Genomic DNA, 20,417 nt, shown 5'->3' with positions numbered 1-20,417 from the left:
GGTTGCATATTCAAACTGCATGCGCTGCAGCCTCACCATGGGTTAAATAACCCACGGTGGGCTGTCGTGTCATGTGAACAGCCCCTCCCTGAGTGTATATAATATTGAGCTAGATGGGCTAATGGCCTGACTCTGTATATGGTAGTTTCATAAGAACATAAGAGCCCTACAAAGGCCTATTTAGTCCAGCATTCTCTTCCCACAGTGGCTAACCAAAAGCTTATGAGAAGCCCACAACAGGACATGGGTGCAATAGCACCCTCCTTTTATGTTCCTAGTAACTGGCATTCAGAGGCATACTCTTTCTGATACTGGAGGTAATATATAGCATCTTATCCTCTGTGAATTTGTCTAATCTCCCCTTAAAGCTGTCCAAGTTTGCAGCCATCACAACATCTTGTATTAGCAAATTACACCCAGAGGCCCAGACCTTTCCTGAAGATCTGCCAACCATCAGACTTTTCTCAAGCGCATGGGGATGTAGTGGGGAGAAAGCGGGGGGGATTCTCCCTTGTGCAAGTGACCTTGTCTAAGCTCATCATTGGATGCTACCCAGTACCTGCAACTGTAGCTATAATTTTCCTGTACAACATTTATTTTATATATAGGCAATGACTGAAACAATTCAAGGTCTATTGAGCAATGTATTTAAACAGTGTTGTGTCTTGCATATTTCCATTGTGCTTCCCATGATCATATATTCACATAATATTAGATTTTTAAAAACTTAATAGTGGAAGCAGATAATTTTAAGAATGCTTTTCTTGTATCAGTTGGATAAATTAGGAGTCAGCTAGGATGAACATCCTGCAATTTTTTAAGGGAGACTACAATCACCTTCTGTTAAATGGGAAAGAATCTGCCTTGTTAACAGCTGCCATGAGAGTTTGACTTACTGAAAAGGCAAATGTTTTGAACAGGAGAAACATTCTTCCCGTGGTGCAACATGAGCTACTGTATTTGAAATTTTGAATACCTATTTTTTACTCATTAGGTAGATTGAGAATGGAACAGTAGTTGCGTGTGTACTTTAGTTTTTAAAAAGGTGTAACATTTTATGGTAGTATTTAGTGTTATTGTTGAAGACACTTACTTTTCAGTGTCTTCAACAATACAGCTATTGTGTCCTTTAATTTTTAGTTTTCAACACTAATTCAGGTTGGTAGGTAAATATGAAACATTTAGGCCTGTATTAAGGCACTTCGTTCTGGTTTGGCACTCAAGGCAATTGCTTCCATCCCAGGCCATCTATCTAATTCTCCATTTTAGTATGCCAGTCCATGCCTTCTGAAGAAATATTGATTGTGTCTGAATTTTAATCAGATCTCAGTTTTAAGTTTTCAGGTAATGAAGGTGGGATAACAAAATGTAAACTAGACTTGTGTGTGAGCTTGGATAATCTTTCACCATTTTGTTGTTGTAGTCATCCTGACACTTCAGCTCTACAGCTCTGATCAAAAGAACGTATGAACAAGCTAGCTGCATCCCCATATGGTACATTGAATCCCACTTCAGAGGGTCTTTCGTAGATCATGGACTTAACATGGGTAAAGGTTCAAGAAAAGCTCTAGCATGTGTGCAGTGTTGAGACTGTGGATTATACATTTATTTGAAAAAATTGACCTCAGAATTTGGTGTGAGAAGTGACTTATTTGGAAAATTAACAGAATTCTTTATTTTGCATGTGCTGAGCACGCAGGTTTGATGTTACAATACTATGGATGTCACATGGCAGCATACGGAGTATATAAGGCAGGGATTTGTTTTCTGTTTGACATACCTTCCTTCAAACCATTATGTGTGATACTCAAGTCAGTGCTCTTACCAATGACATTTTGTATTGTAATATATGGTGCTGCCTAACAAATACATTGGGTTGTATCGAATGATGTCCATCTGCCAACAGAATGGCATCTGTCAGTGGAATGGATTCCCCCTCCCCCTTGCAGTACTTCACACCTTCCTAAAAACTGCTCAGGAGTGTTGGGGGACCCTGTGGAGCAGATCTGGGAGGGGCTACAGGGAAGAGAAGAGGATTTTTAAAAACATTACTGCATTGACAGTATGACGTAATTACAAATGAGCATGTTCATAAATATACCACCTCTTCAAACATGTGCAGTTTTTATATACCTCCATTCATTTTGTGATTTTAGCAAAAAATTTATTTGCACATTTTCATCGTCATCTTTATTCAGTTTGCTCATGAACAGACAGTGTATGATTAAAAATGAGAGGTGAAAATTGGAATTAAACATAAATCCATCAGTCCTAGGAGGAGTATACATGTCCTGGGTTTTGTCTTAGTTCCAGTTTGCACTTCTCATTTTTAATCATATACTCCAGGGGCTGGCAACCCTTTTTGTTCCATAGGCAAATTTTGCAATTTTATGCTCTCTATTATATTAGAGATCCAAGAGAATATAATGGAAATGAAAACAGTGAGAAGAAAAATAAGACTTCAGAAGAAATTAAGATCCACTAGATTCCTCTGTTGACTAGAAGGACACAAAATATGTAAGAAAAATACCAAATTGATTGGGCAATTATATAAAGAATTATCTCGCTCTTTAAAATGTACATGAAATTGGTATCTGTTTAAAGTTGCATACTTCAACCTAGATCTGATATAATTCATAGAACCATTTTTTTGAAATAGAAAAAGTCTGGGACTGAAGACAAAGAGTGTATATTGAATCTTAAATATATTAAATTTTAAGCACTCATTTGTTCTGTCTGTATTTTATAATTTATTTTAAAAAAACCTTTCATACATTGAATAAAGGTGTTTTTAAGGAAGCTGAAACACCTTTCTGGAGTATCCCAACAACTTTCGTGTCCTGGTTTGTGGCAAGAAAGCATGTACAATGGTGTGTAAGTAATTTGATTAGTTGCGATTTCTATTCAACTAATCAGATTACAAATTGTCAGTGATACCTTGCCACCTGTAATCTCGTAGTGAGGAATCATACTTTCACAAAATTGTAAATTACGCAGGTGACTTCAGCTTGCTGTCCAGAATGAGAGGGAGGTATGTAGGTCCAAAATTTAGCTTCCCCCAAAGAATCTTTGTAACTGTGCTTTGGTGAGGTGGTGGGAATTTTGCACAACAGAGTAGCAGCTTTACCCCATACAACAGTTTCTTGTGATAAGATTCTGGGATTTTGGATCCTGTGGTGTTCCTCACTTTGCTTGAATCTGGGGGAGGATAATAGAAGATTTTCAATCGCAGTTATAGGAAACATAGTTAATAGAAACACCAATGTGACAGAAAACATGTTTCATCTGTTGTTTCACATTAGCCAAGTTGCTTAAGTTCTAACATGGAACGTAGGTAAATTACTGTTGTAAAATCTACCAGTTTGCATGTCCCCAAATCACTAGCAAATAATTTTGCTATTTATGGCACACGTGTTTGAGGTGGGGCAGAGTGTGTATTTTTAAATTAATATGAAGATAACATTTAAATTTCCAGCATACCTTGTTTCTTATCTGAATGCAAGGTGAATCCTACTTTTCTTAGAGCACTTTCTTCTTCATAACTATGCAGGTAACTATTTATCACTCTTTGGTTGGAACTGAATTACAAACCATGTGTTCACATAAAAACCTATGATTGTGTTGTAGCTTTAACCACAAGAAGTGGTGGGCATCTGAGGATTCCGATTTAACAATAAGCTCAGTGTTCCCACTGTCTGGGTTTCCCTACCATCTGAGTTAAGACGGATGGTGACAATAGAGTCTTCTCAGTGGTGGCACCCTATTTGTGGAATTCCCTTCTCACAGGGGCTTGCCTGCTGCCAACTTAATTATCTGTTTAGAGCTAGGCAAAGAAGTTCTTATTTTCCCAGCCATGTATTAATGATTTTTTTAAAGTTCATATTTTACTTGTACTTTATCTTAGTTTTGTAAACTGTTTTGAAACTCTGATTATGGGTGGTATAGAATTCTTTTAAACAAATCAAATACTCCAGCAGTTGAACAGGAAAGCTGTGGGGGCAGGGAGGATCTTCAGTGCTCGGAAATAGTGGTCGGAAAATGGCCAGTAGACATCACAGCTCATTTGTATTTGAACATTTTACAGCTAAAATTGACAGGATAGCTGCCTTGCAGAAGCCACAGGAAAGCATTTAGCTGTGTAGGCACTCCATGCAGATGGCATAACATTTTAAAAGCTCATTTGCTAGCCTATGTGCGTACTGCACTTACCAGCAGCTGTCTGTGATGCGCAAAGCAGCTGTACTAATATGTGGCTACTGCATACATATGGGCCAGTGCAGTTTGTCAGCCTTGGCAGGAAGGCTGCACCTACAGCACACCTATACAGTTGTTTATCAGCAGCCTCTACATGGTGGCTGTCATAGTTAAATAAGCCCTCATGTTGAGTTCACAGAGGGTAATGAGTACGATATAAAGGTAAATTCTTTATCTTGAAGAAAGCTCATTTCTGTTGCAAATAAGTGAAAGAGTTGCTTATTCTTCTAGGACAGAGACAGGGGACAACTCTCAGACCAAGGGCCAAATTCAATTTCAGAGAAGCTCTTGGGGCCCAGGCCACATTCCAGGCAGGTAGGGCCAAAGGCAAAGGGTGTGTGTGTGTCAAACATACAAAATTTCCAGCATATTATAGCGTAATGCTTTTGCTGCTAGGAACTAAGCCTTAGAAGAGGTACTTCAATCTTTTAGAATGGGTGGGAGGACTGCACAAAAGCCAGGAAATCATGAAACCATCAGTGGTTCAAGGAAAGGATGTGAAGCCAGGGGAAGGGGGGATAGCCATCGGGGAATTTCGGGGGGTTGGATTTGGCCCCTGGGCCTGAGGTTCCCCACCCTGTTCTAGGCTAACTTTTAGCTTAACAGGTGACCGAGTAAAAGACTAGCATAGGCTTCTAAAAAACAACAGCCGTACAGTTGTGTTTTGAAATATTTATTCCCTTAAAAATAATCAGGATAAAGTCAGTAATACAATCTTAAATTACTGTCACCTCTGTTCTCCAGAGAGAATCTTATAAAGGGTTTTAAAATTTGCATTTCAGCTGAGCCCTGTCCATATGACCTGTATCTGTTGAATAGTATTCTGGCAATGTCTGATTTATTTTGACAATTAAATTTGATAAATTCTTTAGCTGCCTGTCACCATTGCTTTAGCAGCAAGCGAGAGAGAGAATTTTATCATTTAACTTCAAACTGCTTGAGCAGTACTTGTCTTGATGGCCATGGCAGCTTTATTTAATGTGCTAGATCTCACCAAGACAAGAATGTATTTTCAAGAGGTGACAGAACTGGCTCTACTAATTCTGAGAGTGGTCTGCAGTCACAGGCAAAGCTTTTCAAGGACTCTGCCTTTTTATTTCATCTCTTTGTGACATGGCTGCTTTCTGTTGGAGCAGTCCTCTCCATGGCAGCAAAATAGGAATTCATGCGGTATCACTCAGGTGAGGAATGAGGTCCACATTACCTCAGTGTCTGTCTGTCTGTCTCCCTTCCCCCCGCCACACACACACAGTCCCAAATTATTGTGCATAGGATTGCAGCCATAGTCTCCCATCCTATAGCCAGAATCCTGCGTACTCTGTACTCTTACCTGAAAGCAAACTCTGTGGGACAGAGGGAAACAAACTCAAAAAGAGAGCACAAAGGCAGCACTGAGTGAATATACATGACTTCTTCCCCTGACCCCCCCTGTGACTAGTAGACAAATATTTATATGAGGCTGAAATCCCATGCATACTTACCTGAGAATATGTCCCACTGAACTCAGTGGGGCTTACTTCTGAGTAGGCATGTAGGATTGCATTGCAAATATATTTGAAATGTTCTTGACAGAAGGGTTAGGGTGATCATGCATAGCAATATGATAAGTATAGTATCACCGCTAATAAAGAAGTTGCTAGAAATAGGTTAAATTATTCTCAATAGGTTATTTGGGTAAATTACACACAGTCTCTCTAATTTTAGTATGAAACTACCTTCTAACCATAAGCTATGCTTATATTTTAATTTAAATCTCTGAATAGTTAGAGGAAAACCAGGAGGGAAATAGATAAAGCAAGAAGGTTCTCTGTTGTCTCCCTTAGTTTCAGGAAGAAGCTTCTGTTCCTTGCTTTTTCTGTTTCATTTACCAGCATTTCCTTTGTTCTGTGGACTGGGAAAACTTTGAAAGTATTATATATGAAAACAGCACTGAGGGCAATAAAAATGAGGCAAGGGTGGAGAGAGTACTGCCACTAATATCTTTCTTATATCTATTTGGCTGATTTGCTGCTATATGTTGCTCTACACTGTCTTCACATTCTTCCAGCTAAAGAGGTGGTTGGCATGGGGTGAGGAGCACCAGAAAGTAGTTTAGAATGGAGGTCTAAGTTCAGAATTTTTGAGAAACGTTGATAAGTTGTCTGAGTAGCAAGACTTGAGTAAATCCATTCATAAGTAAATCCGATCCCGTTGAAATTGTCTACTCATAAAGCAGTATAATGTGAATGATCATGGGTTCCTTGATGACCTTTCTCCCAGTTCATGAAATTATCGAATGTTGTTAATACTTGGTTCCATTATGTAGCAAAAGTATGAATTGCATTAATAAATAAATAGTGCAGAGCTCATACTTCGTATTTGAGATGTTAAAATTATGTCCTTTTAAGTGTAACCTGAGTAAAGTTTTGATGTAAATATGTTTGGGTCACAGACAGTACAGTTAATTGACTTTTAAATGGTTGTTGGAATACAGGACACTTTAAAAGATGCACTCAAAAACAAATATACACAATTTAGGGTGCAAAATTGTCCAGCTTCATGCTTTCCTTTGTAAGTAATGTGCAAATTTTACAATGCTGTTCTAGTTCTGAAACAGAGTATAATGAGGAATTCATTATAAAATTACTTTTAAGGCTATATAGCTAAAACTTCAACTCATGGTTATACATCTTTATGTTTCACTGAAAGAAATGTGCCTTATACATACAGGAAGATGTTGTAGTATAAGGTTTTATTCTTGTTCAGGATTCCAGACAGTCAGCCATGTCCTCTTCCAGGATATTTCATTCCCTCCTCCCTGCCCAGTTCTATTCCCCTTTCCCCCAAACAGTAAGCCAGCATTCTTTGGCCAGTGAGCATGCTCGGTCCTCATTAGACTATTTCTAGGTTTCCCCTTAGAGTTTTTTTTCTAAAGATTTTTATTGCTGTTCTTGTAAGACCTTGGGGTACCCTCCAAGCCAGCTGACACCTCTCTCTTTTGCATGGATGGTGCAGTTTTGACTATGCAAGTATCAGCGCTCTGAGAATTGAGATCACTGTCAGTTTATGGCATGACTGTGTATTATGGCAGTTTTGCACATACATGTAATATGTTAGAGGCTACAGATTTATGCCCCTTCATGGATCACTGCCTTGTTGTGGCGAAGGGGCTTGCGTAACTCAGTGAAGCCATAAGCTATGCCGTGCAGGGCCACCCAAGACAGACAGGTCATGGCAGAGAGTTCTGACAAAATGTGGTCCACTGGAGAAGGAAATGGCAACCCACTCCAGTATTCTTGCCAAGAAAACCCCATGGAACGTATCACAAGGCTAAAAGATATGACGCCAGAAGATGAGCCCCTCAGGTCGGAAGGTGTCCAATATACTATTGGGGAAGAGCAGAGGGTATTTCCAAGTAGCGCCAGAAAGAGTGAAGTGGCTGGGCCAAAGCCGAAAGGACACTCAGCTGTGGATGTGTCTGGTGGTGAAAAGAAAATCCGATGCTGTAAAGAACAATATTGTTTAGGAACCTGGAATGTCAGATCAATGAATCAAGGTAAGCTGGAGGTGGACAAACATGAGATGGCAAGATTGAACATCGACATCTTGGGAATCAGCGAACTCAAATGGACAAGCATGGGTGAATTTAATTCAGGTGACCATCATATCTATTACTTTGGGCAAGAATCCCTTAGAAGAAATGGAGTAGCACTCGTAGTCAACAAAAGGGTGGGAAAAGCAGTACTGGGGTACAATCTCAAAAACAATAGAATGATCTCAGTACGAATCCAAGGCAAACCATTCAACATCACAATAATTCAAGTCTATGGCCCAACCACTGATGCTGAAGAAGCTGAGGTTGATCGGTTCTATGAAGACCTACAACACCTTCTAGAACTAACACCCCCAAAAGATGTCCTCTTCAACATAGGGGATTGGAATGCTAAAGTAGGAAGTCAAGAAATCACCGGGATAACAGGCAAGCATGGCCTTGGTGTACAAAATGAAGCAGGACAAAGGCTAATAGAGTTTTGCCAAAAGAACACGCTGATCATAGCAAACACTCTTTTCCAACAGCACAAGAGGCGACTCTACACATGGACATCACCAGATGGTCAATATCAAAATCAGATTGATTATGTCCTTTGCAGCCAAAGATGGAGAAGCTCCATACAGTCAGTAAAAATAAGCCCTGGAGCTGACTGTGGCTCAGATCATGAGTTGCTTCTTGCAAAATTTTAGCTTAAATTGAAGAACGTAGGGAAAACCACTAAACCGTTCAGGTATGACCGAAATCATATCCCTGATGAATATACAGTGGAGGTGAGGAATAGATTTCAGGGATTAGACCTGATAGACAGAGTGCCTGAGGAACTATGGACGGAGGTCCGTAACGTTGTTTAGGAGGCAGCAACTCAATCCATGCCAAAGAAAAAGAAATGCAAGAAAGCCAAGTGGCTGTCTGATGAGGCTTTACAAGTAGCTGAGGAAAGAAGGGAAGCGAAAAGCAAGGGAGAAAGGGGAAGATATATCCAACTGAATGCAGAGTTGCAGAGAATAGCAAGGAGAGACAAGAAGGCCTTTTTAAATGAACAATGCAAAGAAATCGAGGAAAACAACAGAATGGGAAAGACTAGAGATCTTTTCAAGAAAATTGGAGATCTCAAGGGAACGTTTTGTGCAAAGATGGGCATGATAAAGGACAAAGAAGGCAGGGACCTAACAGAAGCAGATGAGATTAAGAAGAGGTGGCAAGAATACACAGAAGAACTATACAGGAAAGATCTGAATGTCCCTGATAGCCATGATAGTGCGGTCACTGAACTTGAGCCGGACATCCTAGAAAGTGAAGTCAAGTGGGCCTTAGGAAGCATTAGTAACAACAAAGCTAGCGGAGATGACAGTATTCCAGCTGAGCTGTTTAAAATCCTAAAAGATGATGTTGTTAAAGTGCTGCACTCAATATGCCCACAAATTTGGAACACTCAACAGTGGCCGCAAGACTGGAAAAGGTCAGTTTACATTCCAATTCCAAAGAAGGGCAGTGCCAAAGAGTGTTCAAACTACCGTACAATTGCGCTCATTTCACATGCCAGCAAGGTGATGCTCAAAATCCTACAAGATAGGCTTCATGAGTATGCGAACCGAGAACTACCAGAAGTACAAGCTGGGTTTCGAAGAGGCAGAGGAACTAGAGATCAAATCGCCAACTTTTGCTGGATCATGGAGAAAGCAAGAGAATTCCAGAAAAACTGCTATTTTTGCTTCATTGACTACGCTAAAGCCTTTGATAGTGTGGATCACAACAAACTGTGCCAAATTCTGAAAGAGATGGGGGTACCAGACCACCTTACCTGTCTCCTGAGAAACCTGTACGAGGGTCAAGAAGCAACAGTACGAACCAGACATGGAACAACCGATTGGTTCAAAATTGGGAAAGGAGTACGACAAGGCTGTATATTGTCACCCTGCTTATTTAACTTATATGCAGCGTACATAATGAGAAACGCTGGGTTGGATGAATCACAGGTCGGAATTAAGATTGCCGGGAGAATTATCAACAACCTCAGATACGCAGACGATACCACCCTAATGGCAGAAAGCGAAGACGATCTCAAGAGCCTCTTGTTGAGGGTGAAAGAGGAGAGTGCAAAAGCTGGTTTGAAACTCAACATTAAAAAAACGAAGATCATGGCATCTGGCCCCATCACTTCCTGGCATATGGAAGGGGAAGAAATGGAAGCAGTGACAGATTTTACTTTCTTGGGCTCCAAGATCACCGCAGATGGTGACTGTAGCCATGAAATTAAAAGACGCTTGCTCCTTGGGAGGAAAGCTATGGCAAACCTAGACAGCATAGTAAGAAGCAGAGACATCACCTTGCCGACAAAGGTCCGTCTAATCAAAGCTATGGTTTTCCCAGTAGTAACATATGGCTGTGAGAGCTGGACTATAAGGAAGGCTGAGCGCCGAAGAATTGATGCTTTCGAACTGTGGTGCTGGAGAAGACTCTTCCGAGTCCCCTGGACTGCAAGGAGGTCAAATCAGTCCATCCTCAAGGAAATCAACCCTGAGTGCTCATTGGAAGGACAGATACTGAAGCTGAAGTTGAAATATTTTGGCCACCTAATGCGAAGGGAAAACCCACTGGAAAAGACCCTGATGCTGGGAAAGACTGAAGGCAAAAGGAGAAGGGGACGGCAGAGGATGAGATGGCTAGATAGCATCACCGATGCAATGAATATGGACTTTAGCACACTCCGGGAGAGAGCGGAGGACAGGAAGGCCTGGCGTGCTATGGTCCATGGGGTCATGAAGAGTCGGACGCGACTGAATGACTGAACAACAACAACAGATTAATGTGGTTTTTGTGCGCATGCTTGGTGGCTGCAACGCCTTCAGTGCTGTGGTATGAAAGTGTTGCTAGAGGCATTCCCTTTGACATTGTTCATACAGTGAAATGCCACTTGTAAGGAAAACAACAGGCTTCATGTGAAATTCATGTGTGAGGTTCCCTAGGGCCAGCATCGGCAGTTGGTGCGGTCAGGTACTTGCTGAGGTCTACAGACTGGCAAGACGTCTTCCATGCCCAGAAATGTCAGGGAAGAGAGTGAACCTATTGCTGCTCTCCATAGAAATCTTGAGTGGCCCCTTGCAACCTGCAAATCTCAGAGGCGTGGCTACATGTGTGTAGTTGGCTATCCATCTCCCACTGGGAGAAGGCCCTAGCTCTCAAGTGTTTTAGAGCTAGGTGAATAGGGTTGGAGGAACCAAAAGAAGTATGACCAGAGAAGTGCTTTGATTCCTCTGGGAGATCGGTTTGGATGAACTACCGCAGGGTGGCGAGATTATAGCCTGTATAACCCTATAATCCTCCAGATTATAGCCAATGATCAGGGATGGTGGAAGTTGTAGTCATATGTCAGGGGGAATTACACCCAGTGGCCGAGAGAGAAATAGTGCCCCTCACAATTTAAGGGGGTCCTGAACCATTGCAAAATTTGAGCTAGTAGAGAGAAGACCTTTAGGTTACAAACGATTTTTTAAAATTCTTAATGTGAAAATGGTTTCCAATCTTGGTTGACTTGGTTTGTTAGAACTTACAAACTGGCCTGTTGGATCAGGTGACTTGTGCATCTCTAATAAATTGGGCATTACTGGATGCTTCAACCTCAGTAACTAAGAAAAGTATAAGAGTGTGACTTGTTGTAGGGCTACTTGCCACAGCTCAGTGCTAGAGCACATGCTTTGCATGGAAAAGGTCCCAGCTTCAATCCCTGGCATCTTCAGGTAGGGCTAGGAAAGAATCCTACCCGAAACCCTGGGGAGCTGCTGCCAGTCAGTGTTGACAATACTGGGTTAGATGGACCAGTGGTCTAACTCAGTGGGTAGAATTCAACAGGATGCTTATACCTCCACCAATTCTCTTGCGCCCCACTGATGCTGTTGTGCAAGCGGTGGATCCCACTGATTATCTTGCGCAAGCAGGACCCACCACTTGTGCAACAGCGATTTAGCGCTTCCCAGAGGAAGCTGTGAAATGAGCGGAAACACTTGTTTCTCAATTGGGGCAAGTCAGCAGAGCTCCCTTAGTTTTTGCTCATTTCCAAATCTTCCTTTTGCAAGCGGTGGGTCTTACTTGTGGACAGGGATTGGTGGGGCATAAGGGAATCAACAGAGGCATAAGCACCCTGTTGGTTTACTCCTAGTATAAGGCAGTTTCCTATGTCCATATGCCCTGTGATTAAGTCTGAAAATGTTCTAAATATCTAACAGCTCTCCCTTTAAAAAGCCAGTGGGATGGGTAGGATATTATAGTGGCAGTTTTAGACTCCCTAGAGATGCACCTGTAATGGCTCTGTTTTATATGAACCATTTTATGTCTGTGTTTTTCATTTTCACTGTTGTCCCTAAAAAATGTTCAATAAAATGTTGTTAAAACTTGTGAAAGGTGTGGTTTAAATGTAAAAAAAAAAAAAAAAGGAATCCCCAATGTTATGTTGGTACTGCTCCACAAGCAGAAGAAGATAATTTGGCTTGTGGTTGCAAATTCTTTCACTGTAACAGGTTTTTGTGTCCTGGACTTCTGAGGGTATGTGTGTGCATACCATGAAACACTGAATTTTATTGATTGGACTGAGAGCAACTTTAAAATGTGAACTGCTTTCAAGAATGAATGCAATGTCCCTGGATGTGTATGCATAAGAACTAAGTTTAAGACCTTGTGTTTATATACAAGAACTAAATATAGAGAAATCCTTGATGGGAGACTCTTATTTGAAACTGGTACTTCAGTCCCTTGCGTACTTCTCAAAATTGTACACTGTATGATAAAAGATATACTTTATAAGTGGTTTCTCACAGAGGTTTCTTAAATACCCGAAGAGAACTGATCAAATGCCCTGAATACGATTCTGCAAAAGGTGGTGGTGATGATGATAATAAATAATAATACAAGAGTAGCTTTAAAACAAAATACTGGAATTGAAATATTTAGATGTTAAGAGCCATGCTGGATCAGACCTGTGGTCCATCTAGTCCAGCAGTCTGTTCAAACAGTGGCAAACCTGTTTGGAAACTACAAGTAGGGCAAGAGTGCATTACCACCCTCCCGCACATGTTCTCCAACAACTGATGTACATAGGTATACTGCTTCTGATACTGGAAGTAGTATATAGCCATCAGGATTAGAAGTCATTGGTATCCTTATTGTTCATTAATTTGTCTAATCCCCCTCTAAAGCTATCCAAATTTACTTCCTTATATCTGTCTTGAATCTCCTACCAATGAACTTCATGGGATGGCCCCATGAGAGAGGGAGGAAAATGTCTCCCTATCCACTTTCTCCACACCATGCATAATTTTGTACACTTCTGTTATGTCTCTCCTCACTCTCCTTTTCTGTAAGCTAAACAGTTCCAGACATTGTAACCTTTCTTCATATGAGACTTGCTCCAGCCCCTTGATCATTTTAGCTGCCTGTTTCTGCACTTTTTCCAACTCTACAATATCTTTTTTTAGGTGTGGTGACCAGAACTGTATATAGCATTCCAAGTGTGGTAGTATAGATATGTATAGAGGCAGTATGGTGCTGGCAGCTTTATTTTTTATTCCTTTCGTAATTATGCCTAACATGGAATTTGCCATACTCACAGTAGTTGCACTCTGGGGTCAACGTTTTCATCAAATTGTAACCAGAAATTAAATGAGTGTCTGTTTAATAAATAAACCTGGAGGTTTGGAGGGACTCTCAAATATGCAAACAGCTGCAGGGGGAAGTGGTACAAGTTCATCTCCCACTTTCCACTAGCAGAATCCTTCCACTGGTTCAAATGCCTCCTGTGGATGGAAGGAGCCCTTCCCTTTGCAGAGGGCCTGGATCCATTCCAGTGGGCACAAAGTCTGGATCCAATCCAGTTTCTCCAAAGCATTTCTGTAGACAGTTATCACATGAGGGATGCCTCTGGTTGCACACATGCTTGTAGTATAAGTAAATGTGTAGAAATGATATATCTTCAGGAATGGCTAAGTGCTTAAAATGGAAAATCCAGTTTAAAAAGAGGCATATATGGAATCAGTTTGGAAACATAGGAGTTAACAGCTGGATTCATTCCACATCTGAAGAAGATACCATTCTTCTTCGTGGTCTCTGTGACTCACTCATATGGGTTATGTGCCTGTGCAGAACAGTCATTCGGAACATTCTAGAGGTGAGTAGAGCTTTAGGCGGGAGCCCTACCCATGCCCTATGCATGCACTCCAGGGTGTGGCTCCCCCCTCCCCCTCAGTTCCTTTTCACCCACAGCAGCAACTGGCAGGTTTTGGAATGTTCTCCATATTTTACAAATTTTTCTCCTGGGACTGCTGGGAGAGTTTTCTTTTTCCTTCTGTATTTCTCGTTACATTATTCCATCATTGAGTTTTTCTCTGATTTGGCATAGCCTTTGCCCCTCAGGGGCACATGGCCTCCAAGACCTTCTTCAAAAAGTGTATGCTCTGTGGCCAGTAGACATACTCTGTGTCTCTTGTGTGTGAGAGAGGTACACAGGATGGATTCCTGCATCTACTGCCAGGCTTTCACCAAACAGCCCCAAAGGAACAGGACAGCTCGTCTCTGCACCGTACTATGGGAGCAAGCCCTAAGGGCTGCAGACTGCCACATAGAACCAGCCTCTTCACACTGCCTCATCCTCTGTCTGTACCAAGCCAGTTCCCAACCTCTCTCTCCTTCCCACAGCTCCCCCATCAATGGTAGAGTCTGCAGAGCAATTGTCTGTGTCAACAGTTACACCAGCCCTCAGTATGGCATCTGCTTCAGCCCAGCCCTTGGGCCAACCTTCAGTTGCAGCAATTCAGCCTGGCCCTGAAACCTTGGTTCCAGTGACAGACCTAGAAAGTCAAGCCAACCAAAGAACATGAAAAAGAAGGGGTTGGACTCGATAGTCTTATAGGCCCCTTCCAACCCTACTATTCTATAATTCTGTTCTATGAAGACTGTAGGATCAAGTTTGATGACGAACATACAGCATCGCCCTTGCCAACGCTGTCAGCCCTGGCACTGATGGTCTCACAACCACTTCATCTGTGGTCACCTACTCCTATTTAGATCATATCCAGTGAATGGGATCAGTATCAGGAGATGAATCTAAGGGAGGATCCCCGTCAAGGTCACATAGGTCTACTTGTTGGGACTGTTCCCTGTCATGATCTCCTTGCAGACACCATTTTTGCCAGGCCAGATCTCCCTGATACCAGGGAACTTCACCAGCATCATCAGCTTCTTCTGAAAGTTTTGTCTGCCACCACTATGACCTCCCATGGGATGATCACAAGGTGGGGAGTCACCATGATCCATAAAAGTTCAGTCTCGCTAACCAGGAAACCCCTCCACCCTGGGATAGGCTGGGAGAGCCACCTTGCGTTGGGCCAAAAAGACAGATTGGGGTCACTATTGGTGTACCACCCATGCTGCTACCCAATGGAGTCCCTGACCGAGCTGGCTGCGGTCTCGGATATGGTGTTGGAAAACCCTAGGACTTTGGTCCTGGAAGGTTTCGATGTTCATGCTGAAGCTGCCTTAACAGGACCAGCTCAGGACTTCATGTCCTCCATGGCAACCATGGGGCTGTCTCAGTTTGTCACTGGCCCAACACATAGGGTAGGGCATACCCTTGACTTGATCTTTGCCTCTGGGTGTGAGTGGGGTGGTCTGGATATTGTGGTGTGTGTGTGTGTGTGTGTAAATTACCCCATTGTCATGGTCAGACCACTTCCTAGTGAAATTTGGTTTCATGGCGCCCATCCCTCCCTGCAGTGAGGAGGGACCCATTAAGATGGTCCACCCCTGGAGACTTATGGAACCTGAGCAATTCCTGAATGCTTTGCAGGATCTTTCAGTAGCCAGACCCGGTGATTCTGTTGAGGCCCTTGTCATACTATGACATGGCAAGATGTGAAGGGCCATTGATACAATCACTCCTGAGTGCCCTCTTTGACACTGTGGAGCTCAGAAGGCTCCCTGGTTTACTGGGGAGCTCTGGACAATGAAACAGGTCAGAAGATAGCTAAGCTTACGCCATAAGTGGCGTAAGGCTCGTCATGAAGTTGATCGAACACGTGTAAGAGTATATAATCACGCGTACTGCATGGCGGTGAAGGCAGCAAAGAAGGCTTACTTTGCCATCTCCACTACATCCTCATGTAGCCATCTGGCTGAGCTTTTCCGATTGGTTCGGGGGTTACTTACATCAAACCCAGTGAATCCAGTACTGGAACCCTTGGAGGCCCGCTGTGATGAGTTTGCAAGACACTGCGAGGATAAAATCACTCACCTTCATGCTGACTTGAACACTGTTATTGATGTATCCAGTGCATCATCTTGTCTTGTGGGATCAATTTCAGGTTTTGGAGCCTGAAGATGTGGACAGGACTCTTGCATCTCTTCTACCCTGCTCTCTCAACCCTTGCCCATCATGGCTTATTCAAGCTAGCTGCAGGGGCCTGACCAGATGGATCTGGGGAGTGGTGAATGCATCATTGTGTGATGGGGTGGTCCCTACTGCCTTGAAGGAGGCAGTGGTGCAACCACTCCTGGAAAGACCCCTCCAGAGATCTATGCTAATTATCATCCGGTCGCAAACACCCCGTTCTTAAGTAAGGTGCTCAAGAGAGTGGTGGCGTCGCAACTGCAAGTGCTCTTGGATGAAACTGATTATCTGGATCCAGTCTAGTCTGGATTCAGGCCTGGTTTTGGGATGGAATCAGCCTTGGTTGCCCTGATGGATGACCATTGAGAGAGAAAGGGGGAGTGCAACCCTGTTACGTCTTCTTGATCTCTCAGCTGCTTTTGATACTGTTGACCACGGTATCCTCCAGGACTGCCTCCATGAGTTGGGAGTTAGAGGCACTGTTCTACAATGGTTTGACTTGTACCTGTGGGAGCGATTCCAGAGAATAGCATTGGGTGACTGCACCTCAGCCCCATGGCAGCTGGTGGGGTACCGCAGGGCACCATCCTGTCCCCAATGTTATTTAATATTTAATAAATATTTAATAAATATTTAATATTTATTTATTTATTTATTTACTTACTTACTTACTTACTTACTTACATTTCGGCCCCACAGCCGAAGCTTTCTGGGTGGTTTACAAAAGTTAAAACATTAAAATATAATAGACAAAGTTTAAAAATCATTTACATAAAAGCACACAGACAGTATACACAAACAACATATAACTAAAAATAACTTTGAACTAAAAACAGTTTAACAAAAAATCCAACAATAAAAACAACACAGCTTAAAAACAGTATATAAGAGTCAGCCGAACTCTTACATTTCAAAGAACAAGAGTTCTAAAAAGGGAAGGCCTGCTGGAATAATAGTTTCTAATTCCTGCTTAAAGACCTTCAAAGAGGGCAGCAGCTGCATTTCAACCAGCAGGTCATTCCACAACTGAGGGGCGGCAAAGGAAAAGGTCCTCTTGCGTGTGGATGCTAATCTCACATTAGGCAGCCACAGCAGATAGTCCTCAGAGAACCTTAGGAGGCAGATTGGAACATAGGGGAGAAGGTGCTCCTTCTATCTATACAAAGATATAGATAGATATTCTATATCTATCTACAGAATGTATCTATACAGATATAGAATATGTACACTTTAAGAAGGATGCAGACAAGCTGGAGAGGGTTCAAAGGAGGGCAACAAAGATGATCAGGGGACTGGAAACAAAGCCCTATGAAGAGAGACTGAAAGAACTGGGCATGTTTAGCCTTGAGAAGAGAAGACTGAGGGGAGATATGATAGCACTCTTCAAGTACTTGAAAGGTTGTCACAGAGAAGAAGGCCAGGATCTCTTCTTGATCATCCCAGAGTGCAGGACACGGAATAATGGGCTCAAGTTACAGGAAGCCAGATTCCGGCTGAACATCAGGAAAAACTTCCTGAGTGTCAGAGCAATACGGCAATGGAACCAATTACCTGGGGAGGTGGTGGGCTCTCCCACACTGGAGGCCTTTAAGACGAGGCTGGACAGCCATTTGTCAGGGATGCTCTGACTTGGATTCCTGCATTGAGCAGGGGGTTGGACTCGATGGCCTTGTAGGCCCCTTCCAACCCTACTATTCTATGATTCTATGATTCTACATAGATCTTCTTTATCTGCATGAAGCTGTTGGGAGGGATAAAAGTTGGGAGGGCAAGGTGTCACCAGTATGCTGACAACACCTAGCTCTGTTTTTCTGTCACATCTGAATTGGGAGAGGCCGTGCACATTCTGAACAGGTGCCTGGATGCAGTTATGGCTTGGATGAGGGCCAATACACTGAAATTGAATCCTGATAAGACAGAGACCCTATGGGTTGGCAGTTCCCAGGTCCAGGAATTGGGGGTTTGCCTGCTTCCTCCTTCAGAGGGATTGCACTCTCTCCGAAGGAGCAGGTCCATAGTTTGGGTTTGCTCCTGGACCCATCTTTGTTATTGGAAGCCCAGGTAACCTCGGTGGCCTGGAGTGCCCATTACTAACTTTGGTTGGTATGCCAACTATGTCCATTCCTGGATAGGGATAGCCTAGCCACGGTGATCCATGCACTGCTAACCTAAGATTAGACTATTTCAATGCGTTCTGTGTGGGCCTACTTTTGTGCATGGTTCAGAAGCTGCAGCTAGTGCAGAATGCAGCAGCCAACGAACTCACTGGGACACCTAGCTATGCTAACATGACACCTGTGCTAAAAGAACTGCAGTGGCTTTCTATTAGCTACTGAGCCACATGCAAGATTATGTTATCATATAAAGCTCTGAACAACTTGGGACCAGGATACCTAGCAGACCGTCTTCCCTTATATTATACTCAGGCGACATTTGCGATCTTCAGAGGAGGTCTTGCTAGTCATTCCAACACGAACAGATTGTCGCCATGAAGAACATTGAGGGTGGGCCCATCTCTGTAGAGGCACGCACCATATGGAACACCCTTCCTCATGCAGTTTGGGAGGCAGAAAATGTAACATGTTTTAAACACCTCCTGAAAACACACCCTTTCACCCAGGCTTTCCTTGGGCTGTAACTGCTGCTGGGATTTCACTTTGGTTTTACGTGGTACTTTTAAACTTTTAAAAGTTATATTGTGTCTTGTCATGTTGTATTTTATAGTTTTAACTGTGAACTGCCCAGAGAGCCTCGGCAATTGGGCAGTATAAAAACGTAATAAATAAAATAAATGCTGGACTTAGCTCCTTCGGTCACTGTACCCATGCTACCTGTCCTTCTGCACATCATCAAACAATTGTGGTCAAAATGTTCCACTGTGCCACCAATGTGCAGAAAGATAGAGAACCTATATAGGGTAGGGATGTACGAAACACCTACCTGGCTCTGTGCCGGGCAATCTGCGGTGGGGGGGAAGTGCTCCGTCCCTCCCCCGGAATCCTCGACAGGGGGGGAGGTGATCCGGTCCTCCCCCCTGGAATCCTGCCTGGCTGGCTCCGCTCTGCAGCCAAGCTGCGGAGCCGCCAGCCGGCTCCGGCCGCCCACAGCCAGACCTCCGGCTGCTGGGCAGTTCTGCAGGGACGCAAATGGCGGCTGTCGTAGCCGCCATTTGCGTCCCTGTATTGAGCCGTGATAGGCTACGTAAATATTTAAGTAGCCTATCACGGCAGGGGGAAAAACCCCAGCATACGCAAATGCTGGTAGCCGCCGCAAATGGCATCCCTGCGTTAGCCGTGATAGGCTACGTAAGTATTTACGTAGCCTGTCACGGCTATGAAGATGAAGCGAATGGTGGCTGCAGGACAGCTGCCATTCGCAAAGCAGCGCGGACGGGAGCAGGTAAGTGCTCTGTTTCGCGTGCCTTTCGTGGGGTGGGGACGGCGGGGACTTAGTTCTGCGACGGATTTCGGGGGGCCGAATGCACTGGCATTCGGCCTCACCGAGATCTGTTGTGGAATTCTCTGACATCCCTAATATAGGGTCCAGGAGGAAGACTGTTTATCCTCTTTAAGCAATTCCATAATCATGAAAACATCCCTGTCTAAGAGTCAACAAAAGCCCCATTTCACCTCAGTCTATTCAGAAGGGTGAAAGTTGGACTCCGGAGGACGTAGAATGTACTCTATGGCTGCTCTGGTGCTCTGGGAGCCTGCATGGTGGCCTATCAGCTTTTTCTGACATGCTTTTTCATGCAGAAGCTCACAGAACAACAAATTAATACAACCTGTCATATGGCTGTTTGTGCCTCCAGGGCGACGGCAGCTGCATCTCACTATGATGCCAAGCTTGGCTCAAAGCAGCAGGGTTAAACCAAGAAGCAAGGTCTAGAGTGGAAGACCTTCCATTCGACAGGGAAAGACTTTTTAGTGCCTCCACAGACACAACTCTGGATCATATCCAAAAGATGAAGACTTCTGTCTGCAATATGGAGATGGGATCCCAATCTTCCTCCACCTCTGCGAATCAATCCAGTCTGTCCTGGTAACGTCAACAGGCCACAAAACATCATTCAGAATCTACTTCAAACAGGATATCTAGTCCACTGTTTCAGACCTCATTCCAGCATAAATGATATTTCCAAAACAAGTACCATAATTTTAAACATTGGTTGACTCTCACAGAGTGATCTGGCCACTGACTGACTTCTCCAGCAGACTCGGGCCTTTCCTACTGGTGTGTGCATCCATCACAACGGAA

At 43.3% G+C, this 20,417-nt stretch overlaps 1 protein-coding gene across 2 annotated transcripts in view; it reads left to right on the top strand.

Moving 5' to 3' along the window:
- CDYL (chromodomain Y like) overlaps window positions 1-20,417 on the top strand; it is a 137,630-nt gene that overhangs the window by 19,000 nt on the left and 98,213 nt on the right. The window contains exon 1 of one of the 2 annotated variants that reach the window (XM_084850428.1): window positions 1,455-1,547. The exons of the other annotated variant lie outside the window; for it this stretch is intronic. Coding sequence (XP_084706554.1) covers window positions 1,533-1,547 — 15 coding nt within the window. The 5' untranslated portion in view covers window positions 1,455-1,532. Of the gene's footprint in view, window positions 1-1,454; window positions 1,548-20,417 lie in introns of those variants that run through there. 2 annotated transcript variants of the gene reach the window in all.

Source organism: Heloderma suspectum, chromosome 4 (genome assembly GCF_057233095.1).
Source record: "Heloderma suspectum isolate Gila_16-S chromosome 4, 16-S_ref, whole genome shotgun sequence".
NCBI classification, from domain to species: Eukaryota; Metazoa; Chordata; class Lepidosauria; order Squamata; family Helodermatidae; genus Heloderma; species Heloderma suspectum.
The sequence above is the reverse complement of the archived record's forward strand: the minus strand, read 5'-3'. Positions and strand labels throughout refer to the sequence as shown.